General features: G+C 49.2%; 1 protein-coding gene across 1 annotated transcript in view; it reads left to right on the top strand.

The window, feature by feature from the left end:
• Positions 1 to 21,294, top strand: part of LOC120383107 (butyrophilin subfamily 1 member A1-like) — a 78,512-nt gene that overhangs the window by 20,934 nt on the left and 36,284 nt on the right. Inside the window, exon 2 of the mRNA XM_039500733.1 lies at positions 1,915 to 2,262. Within this exon, the coding sequence (XP_039356667.1) occupies positions 1,915 to 2,262 (348 nt within the window). The remainder of the gene's footprint in view (positions 1 to 1,914; positions 2,263 to 21,294) is intronic.

Genomic DNA, 21,294 nt, shown 5'->3' on the forward strand with positions numbered 1-21,294 from the left:
AGGATGGTGTGGACTGCACCCTTAGCAAGTTTGCAGATGACACTAATCTGGGAGGAGTGGTTGATACGCTGGAGGGTAGGGCTAGGATACAGAGGGACCTAGACAAATTAGAGGATTGGGCCAAAAGAAATACGATGAGGTTCAACAAGGACAAGTGCAGAGTCCTGCACTTAGGACGGAAGAATCCCATGCACTGCTACAGACTAGGGACCGAATGGCTGGGCAGCAGTTCTGCAGAAAAGGACCTAGGGGTTACAGTGGACGAAAAGCTGAATATGAGTCAACAGTGTGCCCTTGTTGCCAAGAAGGCTAATGGCATTTTGGGTTGTATAAGTAGGGGCATTTCCAGCAGATCGAGGGATGTGATCATTCCCCTCTACTCAGCACTGGTGAGGCCTCATTTGGAGCACTGTGTCCAGTTTTGGGCCCCACACTACAAGAAGGATGTGGATAAATTGGAGAGAGTCCAGCGGAGGGCAACAAAAATGATTAGGGGGCTGGAGCACATGACTTATGAGGAGAGGCTGAGGGAACTGGGATTGTTTAGTCTGCAGAAGAGAAGAATGAGGGGGGATTTGATAGCTGCTTTCAACTACCTGAAAGGGGGTTCCAAAGAGGATGGGTTTGGTCCTGCTTTGAGCAGGGGGTTGGACTAGATGACCTCCTGAGGTCCCTTCCAACCCTGAGATTCTATGATTCTATGATTCTATGAAAAGGAGACAGCAAGAGAAAGAGGCCAAGGAGGAGTGCCCTTCCCCTCCCAGCTGGGTCTGTGAGTCCCTGATCTCACAGAGTCTCAGCGCTGCAGACACCCAGCCCCCAGGTACTGGGATGCAGTGCAAGCTAGAGGGGCTGATACAGAGAAGTCAGGACCAGTCAGAGCACTTCCCATGTCATCATGAAAACTCACTCCTGGAAAGCTGGGTGAGGTAATATGGGGGGGGGGTGTAATATATATCAAGGTAGGTGAGGTAATATATTTTATAGGACCAGTTTCTGCTGGGAGACACAGCTGATCGGCAGGGAATCCAGCACGCTGGGGGAAGCCCGGCAGGCCAAGCTTCACAGCGGAGTGTGGGCCCCTCCCCTGGCGCCATGGTAATCATGCCAAAGGCCCACTTTTTAGAAAATGTGCTGAGGGGAAGCGGCTGCTTCCCCTGCACCCCCTAGCTATGCTACTGCCTGAAACCCCAGTGTGAGGGCAGGGCCGGCTCTACATATTCGGCCACCCCAAGCAGTCATGCGCGGGAGACGCCCTGGAGCCCCGGGAGCAGCGGACCTTCCGCTGGCTTGACTGGTGAGGGTCCGCTAGTCGCGCGGCTCGGCTGGACCTCCCGCAGCTGCGGACGGTTGGCTGATCCGGTGGCTCTGGTTGAGCTGCCGCAGGCATGCCTGCGGGAGGTCCAGCCGAGCCGCGCGACCAGCGAACCGTCCGCAGTCATGCCTGCGGCAGGTCCACTGGAGCCGCGGGAGGAGCGCCCCCTCCGCAGTCATGCCTGCGGCAGGTCCGGTCGTCCCGGGGCTCCGGTGGACCTCCCGCAGGCGTGACTGCGGCAGGTCCGCCGGCCCAATCTGCCACCCCTGAGGACAACTGCCGCCCCACGCACGTGCTTGCCGCGCTGGGGTCTGGAGCCGGCCCTGTGTGAGGGAGAGGGACGTGGGTCCCTGCCCAGAGAGAGATGACAGCTGGAGGGCTGAGACCTAAGAGGCCATTCCTTGAGCAGACCACAGAGGGATCAGAGGTGCAGTTACCCCAAGCTTATGACTCTCTGCACTGATAGACATGTCTAGGGCACTGCATGGGGACATGATGTTCACTTCTAATGCAGGGTGTGCTCTCACTGTGGGTCTTCCTGCTGAATTAATGCCGCTTGTCACCAATTTAATTTCCATCTTTCATTGTACATTTCACAGCACAGTTCACAGTGACTGGACCTGACCGTCCAGTCACTGCATCCCTAGGGGGTGAGGCCATCCTGCCCTGCCACCTCTCCCCCAGGATGAGCGCTGAGAACATGGAGGTGAGATGGTTCCGATCCAAGTACTCTGAAGTCGTGCATCTGTACCATGATGGGCAGGACCAGTACGGAGAGGAGATGCCGGAATATCGAAGAAGAACTGTGCTCTTGAAAGACGACATCACCAATGGGAGAGTTTTCCTGAGAATACGCAATGTCCGACCCTCCGATGATGGGCTGTACACGTGTTTTTTTCAGTCCAGTGTCTCTTATGAAGAAGCTTTATTGGAACTGCAGGTGGCAGGTCAGTGACTTGTGGTACTTTGATGTCTTCAACACAGTAATAAGTGGAGTCAGAGGGGTCATTGTGAGATGATAGCTGATTTTTCTCATTATAGTGGGTCAGTAGCTCTGCTCTGGTTAAGGTTTGTTCTAGTTTACTGTTTAACAACAATTTCCCCCCCTCCCAAGGGCTCTAAAATTCACACTCATACTCAGATTGTCTTGAAAATTGTTGTGACTCACTGGAGTCTGGGATAGGGTTAGTAGGTTAAATTGGAGGTCATTAGAGCAATGGTTCTCAAACAGGGTACATGTATCCCTGGGGTATACAGAGAGCTCCTAGGGGGTACATCAACTCATCTAGATATTTGCCTAGTTTTACAACAAACTACATACAAAGCACCAGTGAAGTCAGTACAAACTAAAATTTCATACAGACCATGACTTGTTTATATTGCTCTATATGCTATACACTGAAATGTAAGTTCAATATTTATATTCCAATTGATTTATTTTATAATTATGTGGTAAAAATGAGAAGTCAGAAATTCTTCAGTCATAGTGTGGCTGTGACACTTTTGTATTTTTATGTCTGATTTTGCAAGCAAGTTGTTTTAAAGGGAGGTGAAACTTTGCGGGTATGCAAGACAAATCAGATTCATGAAAGGGGTACAGTAGTCTGGAAAGGGTAAGAGACACTGCATTAGAACAAGGGATTAAGAAGATACACAAACACGAATAGAAAGTCAGGTGCCCCATGTTGCAGAGGAAGGCGAAAACCTCCCAGGACCTCTGCCACTCTGCGCTGGAGGAAAATTCATTCCCGACCCCAAATATGGCAATCAACTAAACCCTGAGCATGTGGGCAAGATTCACCAGCCAGACACCCAGGAAAGAATTCTCTGTAGTAACTCAGATCCCACCCCATCTAACATCTCATCACAAGCCATTGGGCATATTTACCACTAATAGTCAAAGATCAATTAATTGCCAAAATTAGGCTATCTCATCATACCATCCCTTCCATAAACTTATCAAGCTTAGTCTTTGTAGGAGGCTAGGGAACCACGGAAGATTCTGTTACGGCTTAGCTTAGGCAGTTCCGCTTTCTCAGCCTCCGGTTATTGTAGGACACAGCATGCTAGCTTTAACCTGCCGCAACCGGCTGGGACTACTGCGTGGCAAGCCCCTGGCTGTTGGCCAGGGGGGCAGGCCCGGAGGGTGGAGAGTTTCTATTGCATTATGTATGAGCTGATATGCTGCTGTTTTGTATAAAATGAGCATGCTTTGTGTTTGTTTTTCGGACTTCACCCCAGGCCGAGCTACAGGGCGCTGGGTCCCCGTCTCAGTGACAGCAACGCTTGGGGTCCCCGTTGCAGATGTGTCACTTTACCTTCATTAAGGCCAATTACTCTCAGTGTGGAGTCGGTCTCGTTCTTGCAGAGTACCTCGGACCCTTTGGGGCAATAACAAGTGGCGCAGCGAGCAGGGTGCTCTGGAAGACGATGCCGCTTTGGCAGAAGGCAGGGGAGGTAGGGAAGCCGTTGCTGTCCCTACAGCGCATACCGGGGTGACCCCAGACGGAATGCTGGGGGTCGGTAGCGCGGACCTTGGCAGGCTGGACGGCTCCAGCCAACTGGCCGGGATTCCAGCAGGCAGCTGGGGTTACGTCTGAGCAGCTGCTTGAGAGCTTACAGCGGTTGCGGGCGAACCGGCAGTCTGGGACGGAGCGGCGGGCGATGGGGGAGCTAGGGTGGCTCCTCCTAACCACCCTTTGGGCCCAGGACGAGGAGGTGCTCCGCTGGCAGCGGGCCCTGGACGGGAAGGCGTTGGAGTGTACGGCGTAGGCAGAGGCCCATGCCGGTGCCCCGGGGGTCGTTCGGACCTACAAGCGAGTGAGTTGTTTCGGCAGGGGCCTGGAGAAGGCATTCTACGCTGACTGGTCCGAGTCTGGGACAGTGCCGGGAACACCGTTATGCTTCTCCGGTATGAGCTGCATCAGCTGGGTGTCCTGACACAGGATGCGCAGGTTAAGGCAGCCGAGGGGAGGAAAAAGAACACAATGAGTTAACTGAAGAAAACTAAAGATAAGAGACTAGCCCCAGTCAAGGACATCGCTTGCAGCTGAGACTTGGCGGACAACCAAAAAAGGGAGGGGGGCTTGACTGTGCCCAAGCCGCTGGGATGTCTGTAAAACTCGGCCAGACACTACCGGAATGTGTTAGATTTCTTTTCTCATGGGTAAAGAAACGCTACAAAAAAAAAGGGGGGGGCAAGGTGGAGGGCTGGTTAACCTCTCCCTTGTCCACTGGCAGCCCCCATTGTGTCATTGGATTCTTTTGAAAGAAGCAAAACCATTACAGGGTGATGTGCTGGTGACCTTACCCCCGAAGAGACTGGAGCTGAACCACGACTGTGTTGGGAAAGAAGAAGAAACACCTAAAAACCCATGCCCCCGAAGAGACTGGAGCCTCAATCCAGGACTTCCTGACCAGGAAGGACGTTAAGGACTGACCCTGGTGAAGAACCAAAGAATTGTCCCCTGGCAGGATGAAATTTGTGGGACTCCTGCTGGGGAATGTGGTATTGAGTTATGGGCAAGTGCCCCTAGAATAGCACCTGACATTTTGGATAGAAATAGGGAGTCAATGGCTATCAGGATCCCTACAGCCTCAGTGTATGTACGCACTGAGCCCGGGGGAAGTTGTCACTGTTCATGATAATGTTTGCTGGAGGGAACAGCAGTTGAACTTTGTGAAGATGCTAAGGAGAAACGTTCTAAATAAATTCAGGCATGGAAATTATTAGATTGTAATTATTTGGCTATAAACAATTTTGTTGAATTAGCTGAAGAATGTATATAGTGCTATGTAATTGAGATGGTATTAGGTCCTAAGGGCACTATACGTGGTGATGTTTTATTTCAGTGTTTAAAAGCAGAAGTTAAAAGTAAGAAACTTTAAGCTGTGAATAGCTTTGAATCCAGAAGCAAGCCAGGAAGCAACTGTATTAGTGCAAATGATTGAACTGATAATGTAATTCCACTGTTTTGCCTGAAATCAATAAGGGTATTTGTATACGGTATTTTAAGTACTGATTGACTGCCCAGAAGGGGCAGACCTCCGTTTTGCCTTTCAGATAATTAGAGAAGACTGATGCCAGCTGAACAGCATTCAATGTACCATGCATTTATTTATAGAGTTTAAATTTATGTTTTGTGTTTTATGTTTTGTTTTGTGGTGTTTGTTTTTCTGGCCAAAATTATTGTTATGTTGTTAAGGTTTTTATGTGGTTTATGTTGTGTTTTCTTTAGGACCCCCCCTCCCTCAGTGTCAGTTTGATCACCTGACATATGAGGGATGAATTGGTAATAGAAATTTGTCACAATTTGGTGAGCAATAGAGAAGGGGGGAACCCTGCAGAATTTATGTTATTTGTTTTGTTTTATTTTTGTTGATTTATGTTTGTTGTGTTTGATGTTGTTGGTGTTGTATGTTATGAATTGCATGATTAAAGGTGAGCCCTAATAGATTAAGGAAACACTATTTGGTTTTGGTGCACTATTTAGCTTTGACTCTGTTTTGTTTAACCGGTTACTGTTGTTTTTTCTGCTCTGTTCATTTGGGCGTTGGGTGTGTGAGCGGAACTGAACTTCTCGTTCGTAATTCCTCAGGGTGGAAGCCATGTGTGCGATGAAGCTCTGAGGTGGTCCTGAGATTTTACAGTCCCGCCCCCCCCGTAACGGACAATGTAATAGAAGTAGGAAAAATCTGGCTTAGACTGTAATTTTCTTTGCTCTCTGTATAATCTTTTGTTCTGTTTAAGCGCAAGCAGACAAATGGGGATGCTGGTGCTTGTATTGCTAGATTAGCTCAAGGTTATGCTGCTGTTGTTGTACCGGAGCGCTTGAGAAAGCGAGGGGAGGAATGTAGGAGGCTAGGGAACCACGGAAGATTCTGTTACGGCTTAGCTTAGGCAGTTCCGCTTTCTCAGCCTCCGGTTATTGTAGGACACAGCATGCTAGCTTTAACCTGCCGCAACCGGCTGGGACTGCTGCGTGGCAAGCCCCTGGCTGTTGGCCAGGGGGGCAGCCCCGGAGGGTGGAGAGTTTCTATTGCATTATGTATGAGCTGATATGCTGCTGTTTTGTATAAAATGAGCATGCTTTGTGTTTGTTTTCGGACTTCACCCCAGGCCGAGCTACAGGGCGCTGGGTCCCCGTCTCAGTGACAGCAACGCTTGGGGTCCCCGTTGCAGATGTGTCACTTTACCTTCATTAAAGCCAATTACTCTCAGTGTGGAGTCGGTCTCGTTCTTGCAGAGTACCTCGGACCCTTTGGGGCAATAACAGTCTTGAAGGCAGATATGTCTTTTGCCTCCACTGCTCCCCTTGGAAGGCTATTCCAGAACTTCACTCCTCAGATGGTTAGAAACCTTCATCTAATTTCAAGTCTAAACTTCCTGATGGTCAGTTTATATCCATTTGTTCTTGGGTCCACATTGATACTGAGCTTAAATAATTCCTCTCCCTCCCTGGTATTTATTCCTCTGATATATTTATAGACAGCAATCATATCCACCCTCAACCTTCTTTTGGTTAGACAAAACAAGCCAAGCTCTTTGAGTCTCCTTTCATAAGACAGGTTTTCCATTCCTCAGATCATACTAGTAGCTCTTCTCTGTACCTGTTCCAGTCTGAATTCATCCTTCTTAAACATGGGAGACCAGAACTGCACACAATATTCCAGATGAGGTCTCACCAGTGCCTTGTATAATGGTAGTGACACCTCCTTATCTCTACTGGAAATACCTCGCCTGACGCATCCCAAGAGTGTATTAGTTTTTTTCACAGCCATATCACACTGGTGACTCATAGTCATCCTGTGACCAACCAATTTCTCTGAAGTCCTTCTCCTCCTCTGTTACTTCCAAGTGATGCATCCCCAGTTTATAACAAAAATTCTTGTTATTAATCCTTAAATGGATGACCTTGTACTTTTCACTATTAAATTTCATCCTATTACTATTACTCCAGTTTACAAGGTCATCCAGATCTTCCTGTTGGATATCCCAGTCCTTCTCTATATTGGCAGTACCTCCCAGCTTTGTGTTATCCGCAAACTTTATTAGCACATTCCCACTTTTTGTGCCAAGGTCAGTAATAAAAAGATTAAATAAGATTGATCCCAAAACTAGTCCCTGAGGAACTCCACTAGTAGCCTCCTTCCAGCCTGACAGTTCACCTTTCAATATGACCCATTGTAATCTCCCCTTTAACCAGTTCCTTATCCACCTTTCAATTTTCATATTGATCCCCATCTTTTCTAATTTAGCTAATAATTCCTCATGTGGAACTGTATCAAATGCCTTACTGAAATCAAGGTAAATTAGATTCACTGTGTTTCCTTTGTCTAAAAAATCTGTTACCTTCTCAAAAAAAGGAGATCGTGTTGGTTTGGCACAGTCTACCTTTTGTAAAACCATGTTGTATTTTGTTCCAATTACCATTGACCTCAATGTCCTTAACTACTTTCTCCTTCAAAATTTTTTCCAAGACCTTGCATACTACAGATGTCAGACTAACAGGGCTGTAGTTACCTGGATCACCTTTTTTTCCTTTCTTAAAAATAGGAACTATGTTAGCAATTCTCTTATCATACAGTACAATCCCTGAGTTTACAGATTCATTAAAAGTTCTTGCTAATGGGTTTGCAATTTCATGTGCCAGTTCTTTTAATATTCTTGGATGAAGATTATTTGCCTTCCCCCCACAATTTATTCCCATTAAACTGTTCGAGTTTGGCTTCTACCTCGGATGTGGTAATATCTACCTCCATATCCTCATTCCCATTTGTCATCCGTCCATTATCCCTAAGCTCCTCTTTAGCCTCATTAAAGACTGAGGAAAAGTATTTGTTTAGATATTAACCAATGCCTAAATTATCCTTAACCTCCACTCCATCCTCAGTGTTTAGCAGTCCCACTTCTTCTTTCTTTGTTTTCTTCTTGTTTATATGGCTATAGAATCTTTTACTATTGGTTTTATTTCCCTTTGCAAGGTCCAACTCTACATGGCTTTTGGCCTTTCTCACTTTATCCTACTTGATCTGACCTCAATAAGGTAGCTTTCCTTGCTGATCCCTCCCATCTTCCCTCCTTGTAGGCTTTCTGCTTTTTCTTAATCACCTCTCTGAGATGCTTGTTTATCCAGCTTGGTCTACAACTCCTGCCTATGAGTTTTTTCCCCTTTCTTGGGATGCAGGCTTCTGATAGTTTCTGCAACTTTGACTTGAATTAATTCCAGGCTTCCTCCACCTTTAGATCCCCAAGTTCTTCAGTCCAATCTACTTCCCTAACTAATTTCCTTAATTCTTTAACTTTAGCCCTTTTGAAATCAAAAACTCTAGTCACATCTATTTTTGTTTATCCTCCCATTTAGTTTGAACTGAATTAGCTCATGATCACTCGAACCAAGGTTGTCCCCTACAACCATTTCTTCTATGAGGTCCTCACGACTCACCAAAACCAAATCTAAAATGGCATCCCCTCTTTGTGTTTCTTCAACTACTTGGTGAAGGAATCCATCAGCTATCACAGCCTGGAAAATCTGAGCCCTATTATGACTACTTGCACTTGTCCTCCAGTCTATATCTGGGAAGTTAAAGTCTCCCATGATCATACAATTCCCATCAGTATTTACTTCACTAAAAACATTAAAGAGGTCTCTATCCTTATCCAAATCGGGTCCCGGCGGTCTATAGCACACCCCAAGCACTATCCCAGAGGAGGCTCTAGTAGCTTTCTTCCCCAATGTGATTTTTGCCCAGACAGACTCTGTCTTATCTATTCCATCACTTCTTATTTCTTTACAGTCTACCTCTTCACTGATATACAATGCTACTCCACCACCTTTGCCTTTATTTCTATCTTTTCTAAACAGCACACACCCTTCAATACCTGTACTCCAGTCATGACTACTATTCCACCATGTTTCTGTTATCCCTATAATATCTGGTTTCACTTCCTGCACCACTAGCTCTAGTTCCTCCATTTTGTTACCTAGGCTCCTCGCATTAGTGTACAAACATCTTAATTTTTACTGTTTGGCTTCTCTCACATTATTTACCTGATTAGGCATAGACATTCTACCGCCAGTATTATCTATTAGACTGGTATCTACACTACCCTTCCTCCTTATGTCCATTCTCCTACCCACAGCTGTATCCTTTGTTACTTTGTTTTCTTCCCTCTCAATGTTAAAATCCGGCATGGAGATTACCTGGACATCTACCAACCATCTCCCCCAAATTCCTAGTTTAAAACTCTCTTAATCAGTTGTGCCAGCCTCCCTCCTGGAGGTCTATTTCCTTCTCTACTCAGGTGAAGTCTATCCCGAGAGAACAGTCCTCTGTCCATGAATGCTTCCCAGTGGCCATACATCCCAAAGCCCTCCTTATAGCACCACTGCCTGAAGCATCTTGTCACACCTTTGTTGCCTTTCTGTAGGACCCGGCAGAATCCCACTGAAGATCACCTGAGCCTCGATTTCCTTAAGCGTCTTCCCCAGTCTGGTATAGTCTCCCTTGATACGTTCCAGCAGGAATCTGGCCATATCATTTGTTCCCATATGAAGAACAATCAGTGGATTCTTTCCCGCTCCTGTTAGGATCCTCTTCAGCCTCAGGTCCACATCCCGTATCTTAGCACCCGGCAGACAGCACACCTTTCTGTTCTCCAGATCAGCTCTAGTTACAGGCCTGTCTATTCTTCTCAGTAAGGAGTCCCCAATCACTTAGATCTGCCTTTTCCTGGTGATGGTGCGATTCTCAGGTCTATCCCCTGTTCCCTCTGGCTGCAAGTCCTCTTGATTCCTATTCTCCCTTGCAATCCTCTGCAACCCATCCCGTATCCTCCTGGGGCTCATATTTGGTGTTGTCTCCATTGACTCTTCCCCTATTCCTGTAGGACTAGTTGCTCTTCTCTTCTTCCTTGCCCTCTCACCTTCAGCGACCACCTGCTGTGCCCCTTCTTCATTTTCCAAATCCGCAAACCTGTTCCTGAGCTCTATTTCTCCTTCACTAGCCCGTCTTTTCCTCTGCCTGGTTCTCTTAGGGTACGTCTTCACTACCTGCCGGATCGGCGGGTAGCAATCGATTTCTCGGAGTTCGATATATCGCATCTCATCTAGACACGATATATCGAACCCCGAACGCGCTCCCGTCGACTCCGGAACCCCACCGGAGCGAGTGGCGGTAGCGGAGTCAACGGGGGAGCCGCGGACGTCGATCCCGCGCCGTGAGGACGGGTAAGTAATTCGAGCTAAGGTACTTAGACTTCAGCTACTCTATTCACGTAGCTGAAGTTGCGTACCTTAGATTGACCCCCCCGCTAGTGTAGACCAGGCCTTAGTCACATGCTTCCACTGTCCACTTTCCTCACCCAGCAGTCTACCCTCAGAGTTTTTTGGTCCTGCTTCCATCTGCAAGTCTGAGCTTTTCCCTTCAGCCTCCTCATGTCTTTGCTCCATCATCCGCTCGACCCCCCTTCTAAACTCAACCAGAGTTTCCACCTGCATCTCCTGTCCTCGGATCTTTTCTTCCATCAGCTAAGTTCCAGGCGGCACGTCATGCAGACGAAACTCTTTTCAGGTACCAGGATCATGTACATGCCGCAGCTTCCACATCCAGTCATCTTCATAGTGTCTTTCACTGCTTGGGTCACTATCACTGCTGCCTCTGTATCTGTCATAGCCTTCTCACCTAAGTCCTGTTAGTCCAGGAACCACAAACCAAACCAAAACACCACCACCCACAGCCACACAAACCCCCAACAAGCACCAAAACACTGCCAGACCACCACACACACCCTTCACTAGCCTGGCTCTCTTAGTCTTCCCCTCAAACTCCCCTGTTTACAACTCTGTTTGCTGGCTCCTGTGCCACTGCAGCTGTCTATGCCACTGCCTGACTGGCTGGCTACCTTTATAGGACCCCTACTCAGAGAAGCCCTGCGCCAATCAGGGCTCAGCTTCTCTCCCAGCACACTGCCCCTACCAGCCTCTACAAATACAAATACAAACACTAATAGATGTAACCCTTCTGCCCATCAGAGTTGGCAGTAACAAGGGCCAGATTCAGTATCTAGGGGTTCCATTTAAATAACACAAGGCAAAACCGGCTCAAGCCCCAACCCAGTGACCTGGGACAACTACATACCATGCCCCTGGGTGCCTTTAAGAGGGAATACTTCCTCTCACAAACACAGAGTCTGAGTGTAGCAAAAGCCTTTTATAAAGGAGGGAAACAATGTGGCATTATATTGGGGAAACAGCACAAACAGGATTCATGACACAAACCATGAGCAAATGACCCACCCCGAAGTGAGTTTGGCATGTCCTTTTCGCCTCAGGGTCTTAAGTCCAGCAACCCAACAGACATTCTACCCACAGTTTCTGTCCTTGGTCAGTGCAACCCCCAGAGTTCAGAACTTCATCTGCAGAGTTTACCTCCCATCCTGGGTGGAAGTGAAGGGAAGTATGGGGGGGTGGGCATCTTACATGCTCTGCTGCTCAGGTCAACAGCCGAGTGCCATGCCTCTCCATGGGGTTCTGCTGCAACCTTCACCACCTCTTTGCCAGCCATCCTGTGGTCCACTCCTCTCTGCCAGCCACCCTGTGATCCATTCTGCTCTCCACCAGCTGCCCTGCTATCTGCTCCACTCTCCATGCCTCTCTGCTAGCTACTCACTAACCTGCCTTCAACCCCCCTCAACTTCATAAAGCTCTCAGCTACTTTAACACTCAGTGAGTTTAGCTAGTAGCAGGGGAGCCTCAGTACTGGTACACTACTAGCCCAAAGTAGATCTAATACTTGGATCTAAATGTTAGAGATTTCAGCTCTTCAGCACATAACAAGACTCCTAATGGAATCAAAATTAGCTCTGCTATTACACAGTGGGGAGAAGCAGGATCAAAATAGCATTTAGGAGCTTCAAAAGCCACTCACACTGTCTACTACACATACCTAGCTATAGTCTTTCTCTCAATCCACTGTGTTTTGAAACCCATGTCCCCTGCCTAGCAAGTGCCCTGTAGTTGAGGGCAAGTCCCTCCATCACAAAATGCCAAGTACAGTTCTGCTCTCCTTGATTCACATAACCAGGATAACAACCCTTTATTACCTCTGCCCCAATAACAAAGAGACTGGGGATCCCACAGCAGCCAAAGTGACCATTTGGGCAGGCAGTCTCTCATGTTAGGCAGGCTGGGTGTGCCCATGCAAAAACAAGATCCACCCCTGAAGTCCTTTTCCACAGCTCACCACCAGATGTCAGGGTAGAGCTCATCCTGACTCTGCTTACATAGCAATACCTCTGTGCACTTCTATTGACACAGCCTACAGACCTGGGGTGATCAGATGTCCCAATTTTAGAGCCCTCATGGCCAAGATGGAATCTGCTCTGCAGAGTGGCTCTGGCCAAGAACAGGCGCACACTGGAGCACAGCGGGGTAACTCCCTTCCACCCCAGAAGCATCCATTCCAAACCCCACCGGTGTAAATACACACACACCAGAATAGATCAGTGAATATAGGAAAGGGAAATATCTATTTACTGAGGGATGAAGATAGAAAAACAACAGGGGTGAAATATGGGAGCACCGGTAAAAGAGGTTACAGTCAACCCAAGGGACCACGGGACCAGTGATACCACAATTAAAAATGTGAGAGGCCAAGCACTGCATCTACACTCACAGTTCAGGAGTCCTGGGTCGAGTTCCGGTGCAGCAGTGAGTCTGGGGTGCTCCTGGTTGTCTTTGACACCAATTAATTTTCCACAGCAAACCTGTCCAGTGCCCTCTTCTGATGCTCTCTGCAAACCCACACAGAGTGACAACCTCCCCACTTACCTGGCTAACAGCCTCCCTCCTTATTCCCAATGCAGAGTCACAAACCCAAGTACTCACAGCCCCATACAGCTCTGAGTGACAGCAAAACTGGGTCTGGCTCTGGTTTGTCCTTCTCAGGTGATTCCTCCCTGGCACAGTGCTCCTCCTGGCTACCATCTTGGGGTGTCCCCAGCCAGCCGCTCTGTCATTCCTGGGCTTTGGGCAGGTTCTTGGCTGCTGTCACTGTGTGAGGGCCTCTCGCTGTAGCCTTCTTGTTTGAGAGCTACAGACACACTCACCCTGTCTTTCTCCTTGTCTCCCCCCGGAACACCCAGCACTTCCTTTGCCTCAGGAGAGGTTTGAAGGGGCCGTGCTCTCTAAGCCCTCAGGGGGTCACAAATGATTGTAAAATTATCTTTGTAACTAAGTGGAAGTAGTAGAAGACTTTAGCCTCCCTGCCCATCAGTTAAGCAGTGCACAGCTCCTTCCAATGGTTCTTCTGATTCAACCCGTTGTCCCTGCTAAGAGGCATTGGCTGTGTTCATCGAAGGGAAAGCCAGTCTCTTGTTCCTGCTCAGGAAAGTGCAGGATTATGTAGCAGCACCAGCTCCCCACTATTGGTAGAGAATATGAAGCATGTGCACATAAGCTAGAACAGCACTAAATGAGAGACACCAATCGCCGGGTGGATAGCGCAGTGCACTGAGTATCAAGGGACAGGGCTTTTAGTCCTGCCTTTACCACTGAGCTGTGCATGAACTTGAGCAAGTCTCTGTTTCCTCTCTCACCCTTTGTCCATCTTGCCTGCACAAAAGCTGTCAACTGCGGGTAACCTGAGCTGCCAGTCATAGCCAGGGGCGAAAGTGGAGGCCAGCATCCGTAATGGGGGGGGGGCAGATTTGGCCCCCAGAAGGGGTGGGGCCTCGGGCAGAAGGGGCAGGGCTGGGAAGCCCCCACGTTGCTCCTGTGTGCCCGCACTCCACCCACACCCAGTCCCATGAGCAACACAGTCTGGGGGATTAGCAGGGAGCCTGAAGCCGGCTGCAGGGGTTGGGCCCGCACCCCCACTCACCAGTGCGGCAACACTGCCAGATTGTACCGGCAGACCCACCGACAGGGGGCAGCAAAAAGTTGGCCGTGTGCAGGCCAGAGCGGCAGCCAGTTCTTGCCAGAGTGCTGCTCCAGCACACACCAGCCCACTTTCACCTCTGATCATAACCACGACTGGGTATTACACAGAGTTCACTTTATAACCACAACAAAGTAATTCCCTTCTGTACTGTACATGTAACCCACCAAACTTTGGTTAAACAAGCACCCGCTATAATTCCATGTTACTGCAGGGAGAGTGCCCACGTTCAATCTGATTGGACAGCAGAACTCCCACCCGCGGATAACAACAAGGGATAAATATGCACATTTGGACAGTCGTGGATGCTCATAGCCTGAATTTATTCCAAACTGGAGCAAGGGCTTGTCTACATTACCACATGGATCGATCTAAGTTTCGCAACTTCAGCTACGTGAATAGCTTACCTGAAGTCGACGTACTTAGATCTCCCTACCATAGTGTCTTCACAGTGGTTATTTGACAGCTAACGCTCTCCTGTCAACTCTGCCTGTGCTTCTCATTCTGGTGAAGTACCAGAGGCAATGGGAGAGCACTCAGCTGTCAATTTATTGCATCTACACTAGACACGATAAATCAACCTCTGGGGGATCGATCGCCACACGTCAATCCAGCCCCTAGTGTAGACATGCCCCAAGACACCACAATGGAATAAAGCTGCTCAAGCTAAAACAATCATTAGGCTCATAAGAGGACAATCTGAGAGTTAACTGAGGCTTCTCATAAATCTAGACACAATCTTATCTTGACATCCATACAGCAAATACTTTGCAAACAACAACAATAAAATTAGCATCAAACATACAGATTTCTTCAATACCAAATGGCTCACAGGCCACAAATCCTGCATTTAAAACATGCACTACTGATGTTGCATTAATGTTACCACATCGCCATGAGCAATAAAGCCATGAGCCATAAGCAGCAAGCATCCAGTTCTTCAAATAGGCTAGTAACCTTCTCCTTGTGGCTATTTTCTTGCTGCAATGGGTAAAACAGGCCTCTGATTATCAGTGCTCAGGGTGAAGATCTGATGTGTCTGTCTTCCTCTTGGTCTGGCTGAAATAACTTAAGATTTTGGCAATTTTTTTCTTTATACATTGAAAGTTGTTTTATCCAGCACTTCACCACCAGAAAGCTCTATAAACTGGCATTTCTGATCATTATTGAAATTCCAGTTTATGGTCCACTTGGCGCAGGGCTGGCAGTGGGTTGGAGCACAGGAGGGATTGTGGAGTGCATGTTCGGGGAGGGAGTTTGCGTGTAGGAGGGTGTGTGGGGCTGGGGATTGGGGTGCAGGGCTGGGGCCAGGGGCAGCTCTAGCCATTTTGCCGCCCCAAGCATGGCGGCATGCCGCAGTGGGCGCTCTGCCAGTCACCGGTCCCGCGGCTCCGGTGGACCTCCCGCAGATGTGCCTGTGGATGCTCCACCGAAACCATGGGACCAGCAGACCCTCCGCAGGCACACCTGCGGGAGGTCCACCGGAGCCGCCTGCCACCCTCCCGGTGACCGGCAGAGCGCCACCCATGGCATGCCACCCCAAGCACGCGCTTGGTGTGCTGGGGCCTGGAGCCGCCCCTGGCTGGGGCGCAGGCTCTGGGAGGGAGTTTGGGTGCAGGAGGGGGCTTGGGGCAGGATGTTGTGGGGCGGAAAAGGGTGTGGGATGCCAGATTTGTGGGGCACTACCCTTGGGCAGCTCTCCGTAAGCAGTGACGTATGTCTGCTGCTCCTAGGCAGAGGGGTGGCCAGGAGAATCTGCATGCTATCTCCACCACAGGCGCTGCCCCCGCAGCTCCCATTGGCTGCAGTTCCTTCAGGGTGGAGTGAGGGCAGTGCGCAGAGCCACCTGCCATGCCTCCATCTAGGAGCAGGCAGGACACGTTGCCACTTGCAGGGAGTGGCCTGAGGTAAGCGCCCCAGATTCTGGCACCCCACCCCCCTTTCTGCTGTCCAACTCCCTGCCCCAAGCCCCCTCTAGCACCCAAACTCCCTCCCAGAGCCTGCACTCCACACCCCCTCCTGTGCCCCAACCCCCAACTCTGCACCCAAACTCCCTCCCTCTCAGTTAACCAGCATTTTTCACTCACCAGTACCCCCCATTGCCCCAACATGCCGGATAAAACAGCTTTTACTGTATTTGGGAGTGGAATTGGCCCCCACCCTTGGAGATGCCCTACTGAGCTTGCTGCAAGGGCTCATGAACTTTTCCCTTTGTTTACCTGCTAGTCCCCAGCTAGCTGCAGTCAGTGGGCTGTTTAAAAGGAACAGCAACAGAAACATGGGGGGTTGCACTGAATTTTCACCTTAGGCACTTTAACCTTGTCTGTGGCTCTTGGGTATTTCCTATAAGTCTGTCAGACCAAAGCCTTGTGAATCATACCCCTTCTGGGAGAGCACTCTGTAGCCTGCACTTTTCTGGTCAAGAATCCCATATGGGGAAGGCTCCAGGCACTCGTAGCTTCTTAGCCCTGGTCTACACTATGAGTTTAGGTCGAATTTAGCAGCATTAGATCGATTTAACCCTGCACCCATCCACACAACAAAGCCATTTTTGTCAACTTAAAGGGCTCTTAAAATTGATTTCTGTACTCCTCCCAGACGAGGAGATTAGTGCTGAAATCGACCCTGCTGAGTCGAATTTGGGGTAGTTCAATGGTATTGGCCTCCAGAAGCTATCCCAGTGCTCCATGGTGACCGCTCTGGACAGCGCTCTCAACTCAGATGCACTGGCATCTGAGTTGAGCCCCGCGAACTTTTGAATTTCATTTCCTGTTTGGCCAGCGTGGCGAGCTGATCAGCACAGGTGACTATGGAGTCCCAGAATTGCAAAAGAGCTCCAGCATGGACCAAATGGGAGGTACTGGATCTGATCACTGTATGAGGAGACAAATCCATGCTTTCAGAACTCCATTCTAAAAGACGAAATACCAAAACATTTGAAAAAATCTCCAAGGGCATGAAGGATAGAGGCTATAACAGGGACCTGCAGCAGTGCAGCATGAAACTTAAAGAGCTGAGGCAAGCCTACCAAAAATCCAGACAGGCAAATGGGTGTTCTGGGTCAGAGCCCCAGACATGCCGCTTCTATGCCCCTACAACTATCCTAGCCCTGTGCGTAGACTCCGTCAATGGATTCTCACACAACAGAGATGTGGATTTTGGGAACGAGGAAGATGATGATGAGGAGGAGGTTGAAGATAGCGCACAGCAAGCAAGTGGAGAAACCATTTTCCCCGACAGCCAGGAACTGTTTTTCACCCTGGATCTAGTAACCTCCCAACCCACCGACGGAGGGCTCCTGGACCTAGAAGGCGGAGAAGGAACCTCTGGTCAGTGTACCTTTGTAAATATTGTAGATGGTTTAAAAGCAAGCGTCTTTAATTATTAATTTGCCCTGAAGACTTGGGATGCATTCACGGCCAGTACAGCTACTGGAAAAGTCTGTTAACATGTATGGGGATGAAGCATAAATCCTCCAGGGACATCCCAATGAAGCTTTCCTGGATGTGCCCCCAAAGCCTTTGCAAAAGGTTTCTGGGGAGGGCAGCCTTATTCCGTCCTCCATTATGCCTGGCCAGTAGCACGTAGTCTGGAATCATTGCATAACAAAGCATGGCAGCGTATGGTCTCAGTGTTTGCTGGCATTCAAGCAACATCCATTCTTTATCTCACTGTGTTGTCCTCAGGAGAGTGATATCATTCATGGTCACCTGGTTGAAATAGGGGAATTTTATTAAGGGGACATTCGGAGGTGGCTGTTCCTGCTGGGCTGTTTGCCTGTGGCAGAACAGAAATCATCCCCGCTGTGTGCCATGCGGTGGGGGGAGGGGTGAAGTGATCATCCCAGAGAATAGGGTGGGGTGGATGGGTTTAGTTGGGTTTGTGCTGCATGTTAACCCGAAAACTGCAGCCCCTCCTTTTAAATGGCCAAACCAACGGGTGCTTGGTATGGGACATGAGGGTGCTGCTGTTTGAAACCATCCCCACATGTTATGAAGATTAAAGAAGCCAAAAGACTGTGTCTTACCATGTCTGCCTGCAAGTCGAATTCTGTTGCCCGCCGGCCCTACGTGTGTGATCTCTCACACCAAACCGGCAGGCCCTCAATATAAGATGCAAAATGTGACCTTGTAAAGAAAGCATACGTGCTATGTAGTGTTAACAGCTTGGTTCACCATGAAAGAGTCTACACGTTGTTCTCTAAAATATGTCTTTTTAAATAGTACTCTCCCCTTTTTTTCCCTCCCACAACTGCACGTTTCAATGCTCCCTGTATAGTCTCCATCCCAGAGGCTAGCGAAGATTAGAAGGAGAAAAAAATGCACTCATGATGAAATGTTCTCTGAGCTCATGCAGTCCTCCCACACTGAAAGAGCCCAGCAGAATGCATGGGGGCAGACATTGCCAGAGTGCAGGAAAGCACAAAATGAACGCGAGGAAAGGTGGTGGGAGCAAGAGGAAAGGTGGCGTGATCAAGATAATAGGTGGCGTCAGTGGGATGAAAGGAGGCAGGAAGCAATGCTCAGGCTACTGGAGGATCAAACTGATATTCTCCAGTGTATTGCTGAAGTGCAGGACAGGCAGAAGGAGCACAGACAGCCGCTGCAGCCCCTGTGTAAGCAACCGCCCTCCTCCCCAAGTTCCATAACTTCCTCACTCAGATGCCAAAGAACATGGTGAGGGGGCCTCCGGGTACCCAACCACTCCACCCCAGAGGACTGCCCAAGCAACAGAAAGCTGGCATTCAACAAATATGTTTTGAAGTGCAGTGTGGCCTTGTTCTTCCCTCCTCCCCCACCCCACCCGGTTCTTCCCTCCTTCCGGGCTACCTTGGCATTTATACCTCCATTTGTGTGACAAATTAATAAAGAATGCATGAATTTGAAACAGCAATGAGTTTATTGCCTCTGCAAGCGGTGATCAAAGGGGGGAGGGGAGGGCGTTTGGCTTACAGGGAAGTAGAATGAACCAAGGGGGCAGGTTTTCAAGGAGAAAAAAACAGAACTTTCCCCGCCTTAGACTGGCCAGTCATGAAACTGGTTTTTAAAGCTTCTCTGATGCACAGTGCGCCCTGCTGCGCTCTTCTAATCGCCCTGGTGTCTGGCTGCGTGTAATCAGCAGCCAGGCGATTTGCCTCAACCTCCCAACCCGCCATAAACGTCTTCACCTTACTCTCACAGATATTGTGGAGCACACAACAAGCAGCAATAACAATGGGAATATTGGTTTTGCTGACGTCTAACCGAGTCAGTAAACTGAACCAGCATGCTTTTAAACGTCCAAATGCACATTCTACCACGATTCTGCACTTGCTCAGCCTATAGTTGAACAGCTCCTGACTACTGTCCAGGGTGCCTGTGTATGGCTTCATGAGCCATGGCATTAAGGGGTAGACTGAGTCCCCAAGGATAACTATAGGCATTTCAACATCCCCAGTGGTTATTTTCTGGTCTGGAAAGTAAGTCACTTTCTCCAGCTGTTCAAACAGACCAGAGTTCCTGAAGATGCGAGCGTCATGTACCTTTCCCGGCCATTCCACGTTGATGTTGGTGAAACGTCCCTTGTGATCCACCAGTGCTTGCAGTACCATTGAAAAGTACCTCTTGTGGTTTACATACTGGGTGCCCTGGTGCTCCGGTGCCAAGATAGGGATATGGGTTCCATCTATTGCCCCACCACAATTAGGGAATCCCATTGCAGCAAAACCATCCACTATGGCCTGCACATTTCCCAGAGTCACTACCCTTGAGAGCAGCAGCTCACTGATCGTGTTGGCTACTTGGATCACAGCAGCCCCCACAGTAGATTTGCCCACTCTGAATTGATTCCCGAATGACTGGTAGCTGTCTGGCATTGCAAGCTTCCACAGGGCTATTGCCACTCGCTTCTCAACTGTGAGGGCTGCTGTCATCTTGGTATTCTTGCACTTCAGGACAAGGGAAAGCAAGACACAAAGTTCCATGAAAGTGCCCTTACACATGCGAAAGTTTTGCAGCCACTGGGAATCATCCCAGACCTGCAACACTATGTGGTCCCACCAGTCTGTGCTTGTTTCCCGGGCCCAGAATCGGCGTTCCATGGCATGAGCCTGCCCCATTGCCACCAGGATGGCCAAATTGCCAGGGCATGCGCTTTGAGAGAAGTCTGTGTCCATGTCTTTATCACTCTCATCACTGCGCTGCCATCGCCTCCTCGCCTGCTTTTTCAGGTTCTGGTGCTGCATGCACTGCAGGATAATGCGCATGGTGTTTACAGTGCTCATAATTTCTGCGGCAATCTGAGCGGGCTCCATGCTTGCCATAGTACGGTGTCTGTGTGGAAAAAAGGTGCGAAACGATTCTCAGCCGTTGCTCTCACTGAGGGAGGGGCGACTGACGACACGGCTTATAGGGTTGGCTTACTGTACTGTTCCCACAGTCTCCGCTGCCCATTGGAATTCTGGGTTGAGCTCCCAGTGCCTGATGGAGCAAAAACATTGTTGCAGGTGGTTCTGGGTACATGTCATCAGCCCCCCCCGACATCTCCCTCCATGAAAGCAACAGCAAAAAATTGTTTCTCGCCTTTCTTCCTGGGTTATCGTGCAGACGCCATACCACGGCAAGCATGGAGCCTGCTCAGCTCATTGTCACTGTACATCTCCTGGGTGCTGCTGGCAGACGCAGTACTGCATTGCTACACAGCAGCATCCCCTTGCCTTGCCCTGCAAACAGCAGATGGTGCAATACGACTGCTGGCTATCGTCGTCGCCCTGTGGGTGCTCCTGGCCGACCTCAGTTAGGTTGGTCGGGGGCGCCTGGGCAGACATGGGTGCTTCTGACCAGCGTTGGTGAGGTCATGTCTGCTCAGGCACCCCTGACCGACCTCATCGAGGCCAGCCAGGAGGAACCAGGAGATAGCAGCAGACGGTACAATACAGTTGCTAATCATCTTCGCTAACTTGCAAAGGCAAGAAGCTGCTGCTGTGTAGCAATGCAGTACCGCATCTGTCATCAGCACCCAGGGGACATATGGTGACAGTGAACTGAGCGGGCTCCATGCTT

The sequence above is a fragment of the Mauremys reevesii genome, linkage group 15, assembly GCF_016161935.1.
Source record: "Mauremys reevesii isolate NIE-2019 linkage group 15, ASM1616193v1, whole genome shotgun sequence".
Classification (NCBI taxonomy): Eukaryota; Metazoa; Chordata; order Testudines; family Geoemydidae; genus Mauremys; species Mauremys reevesii.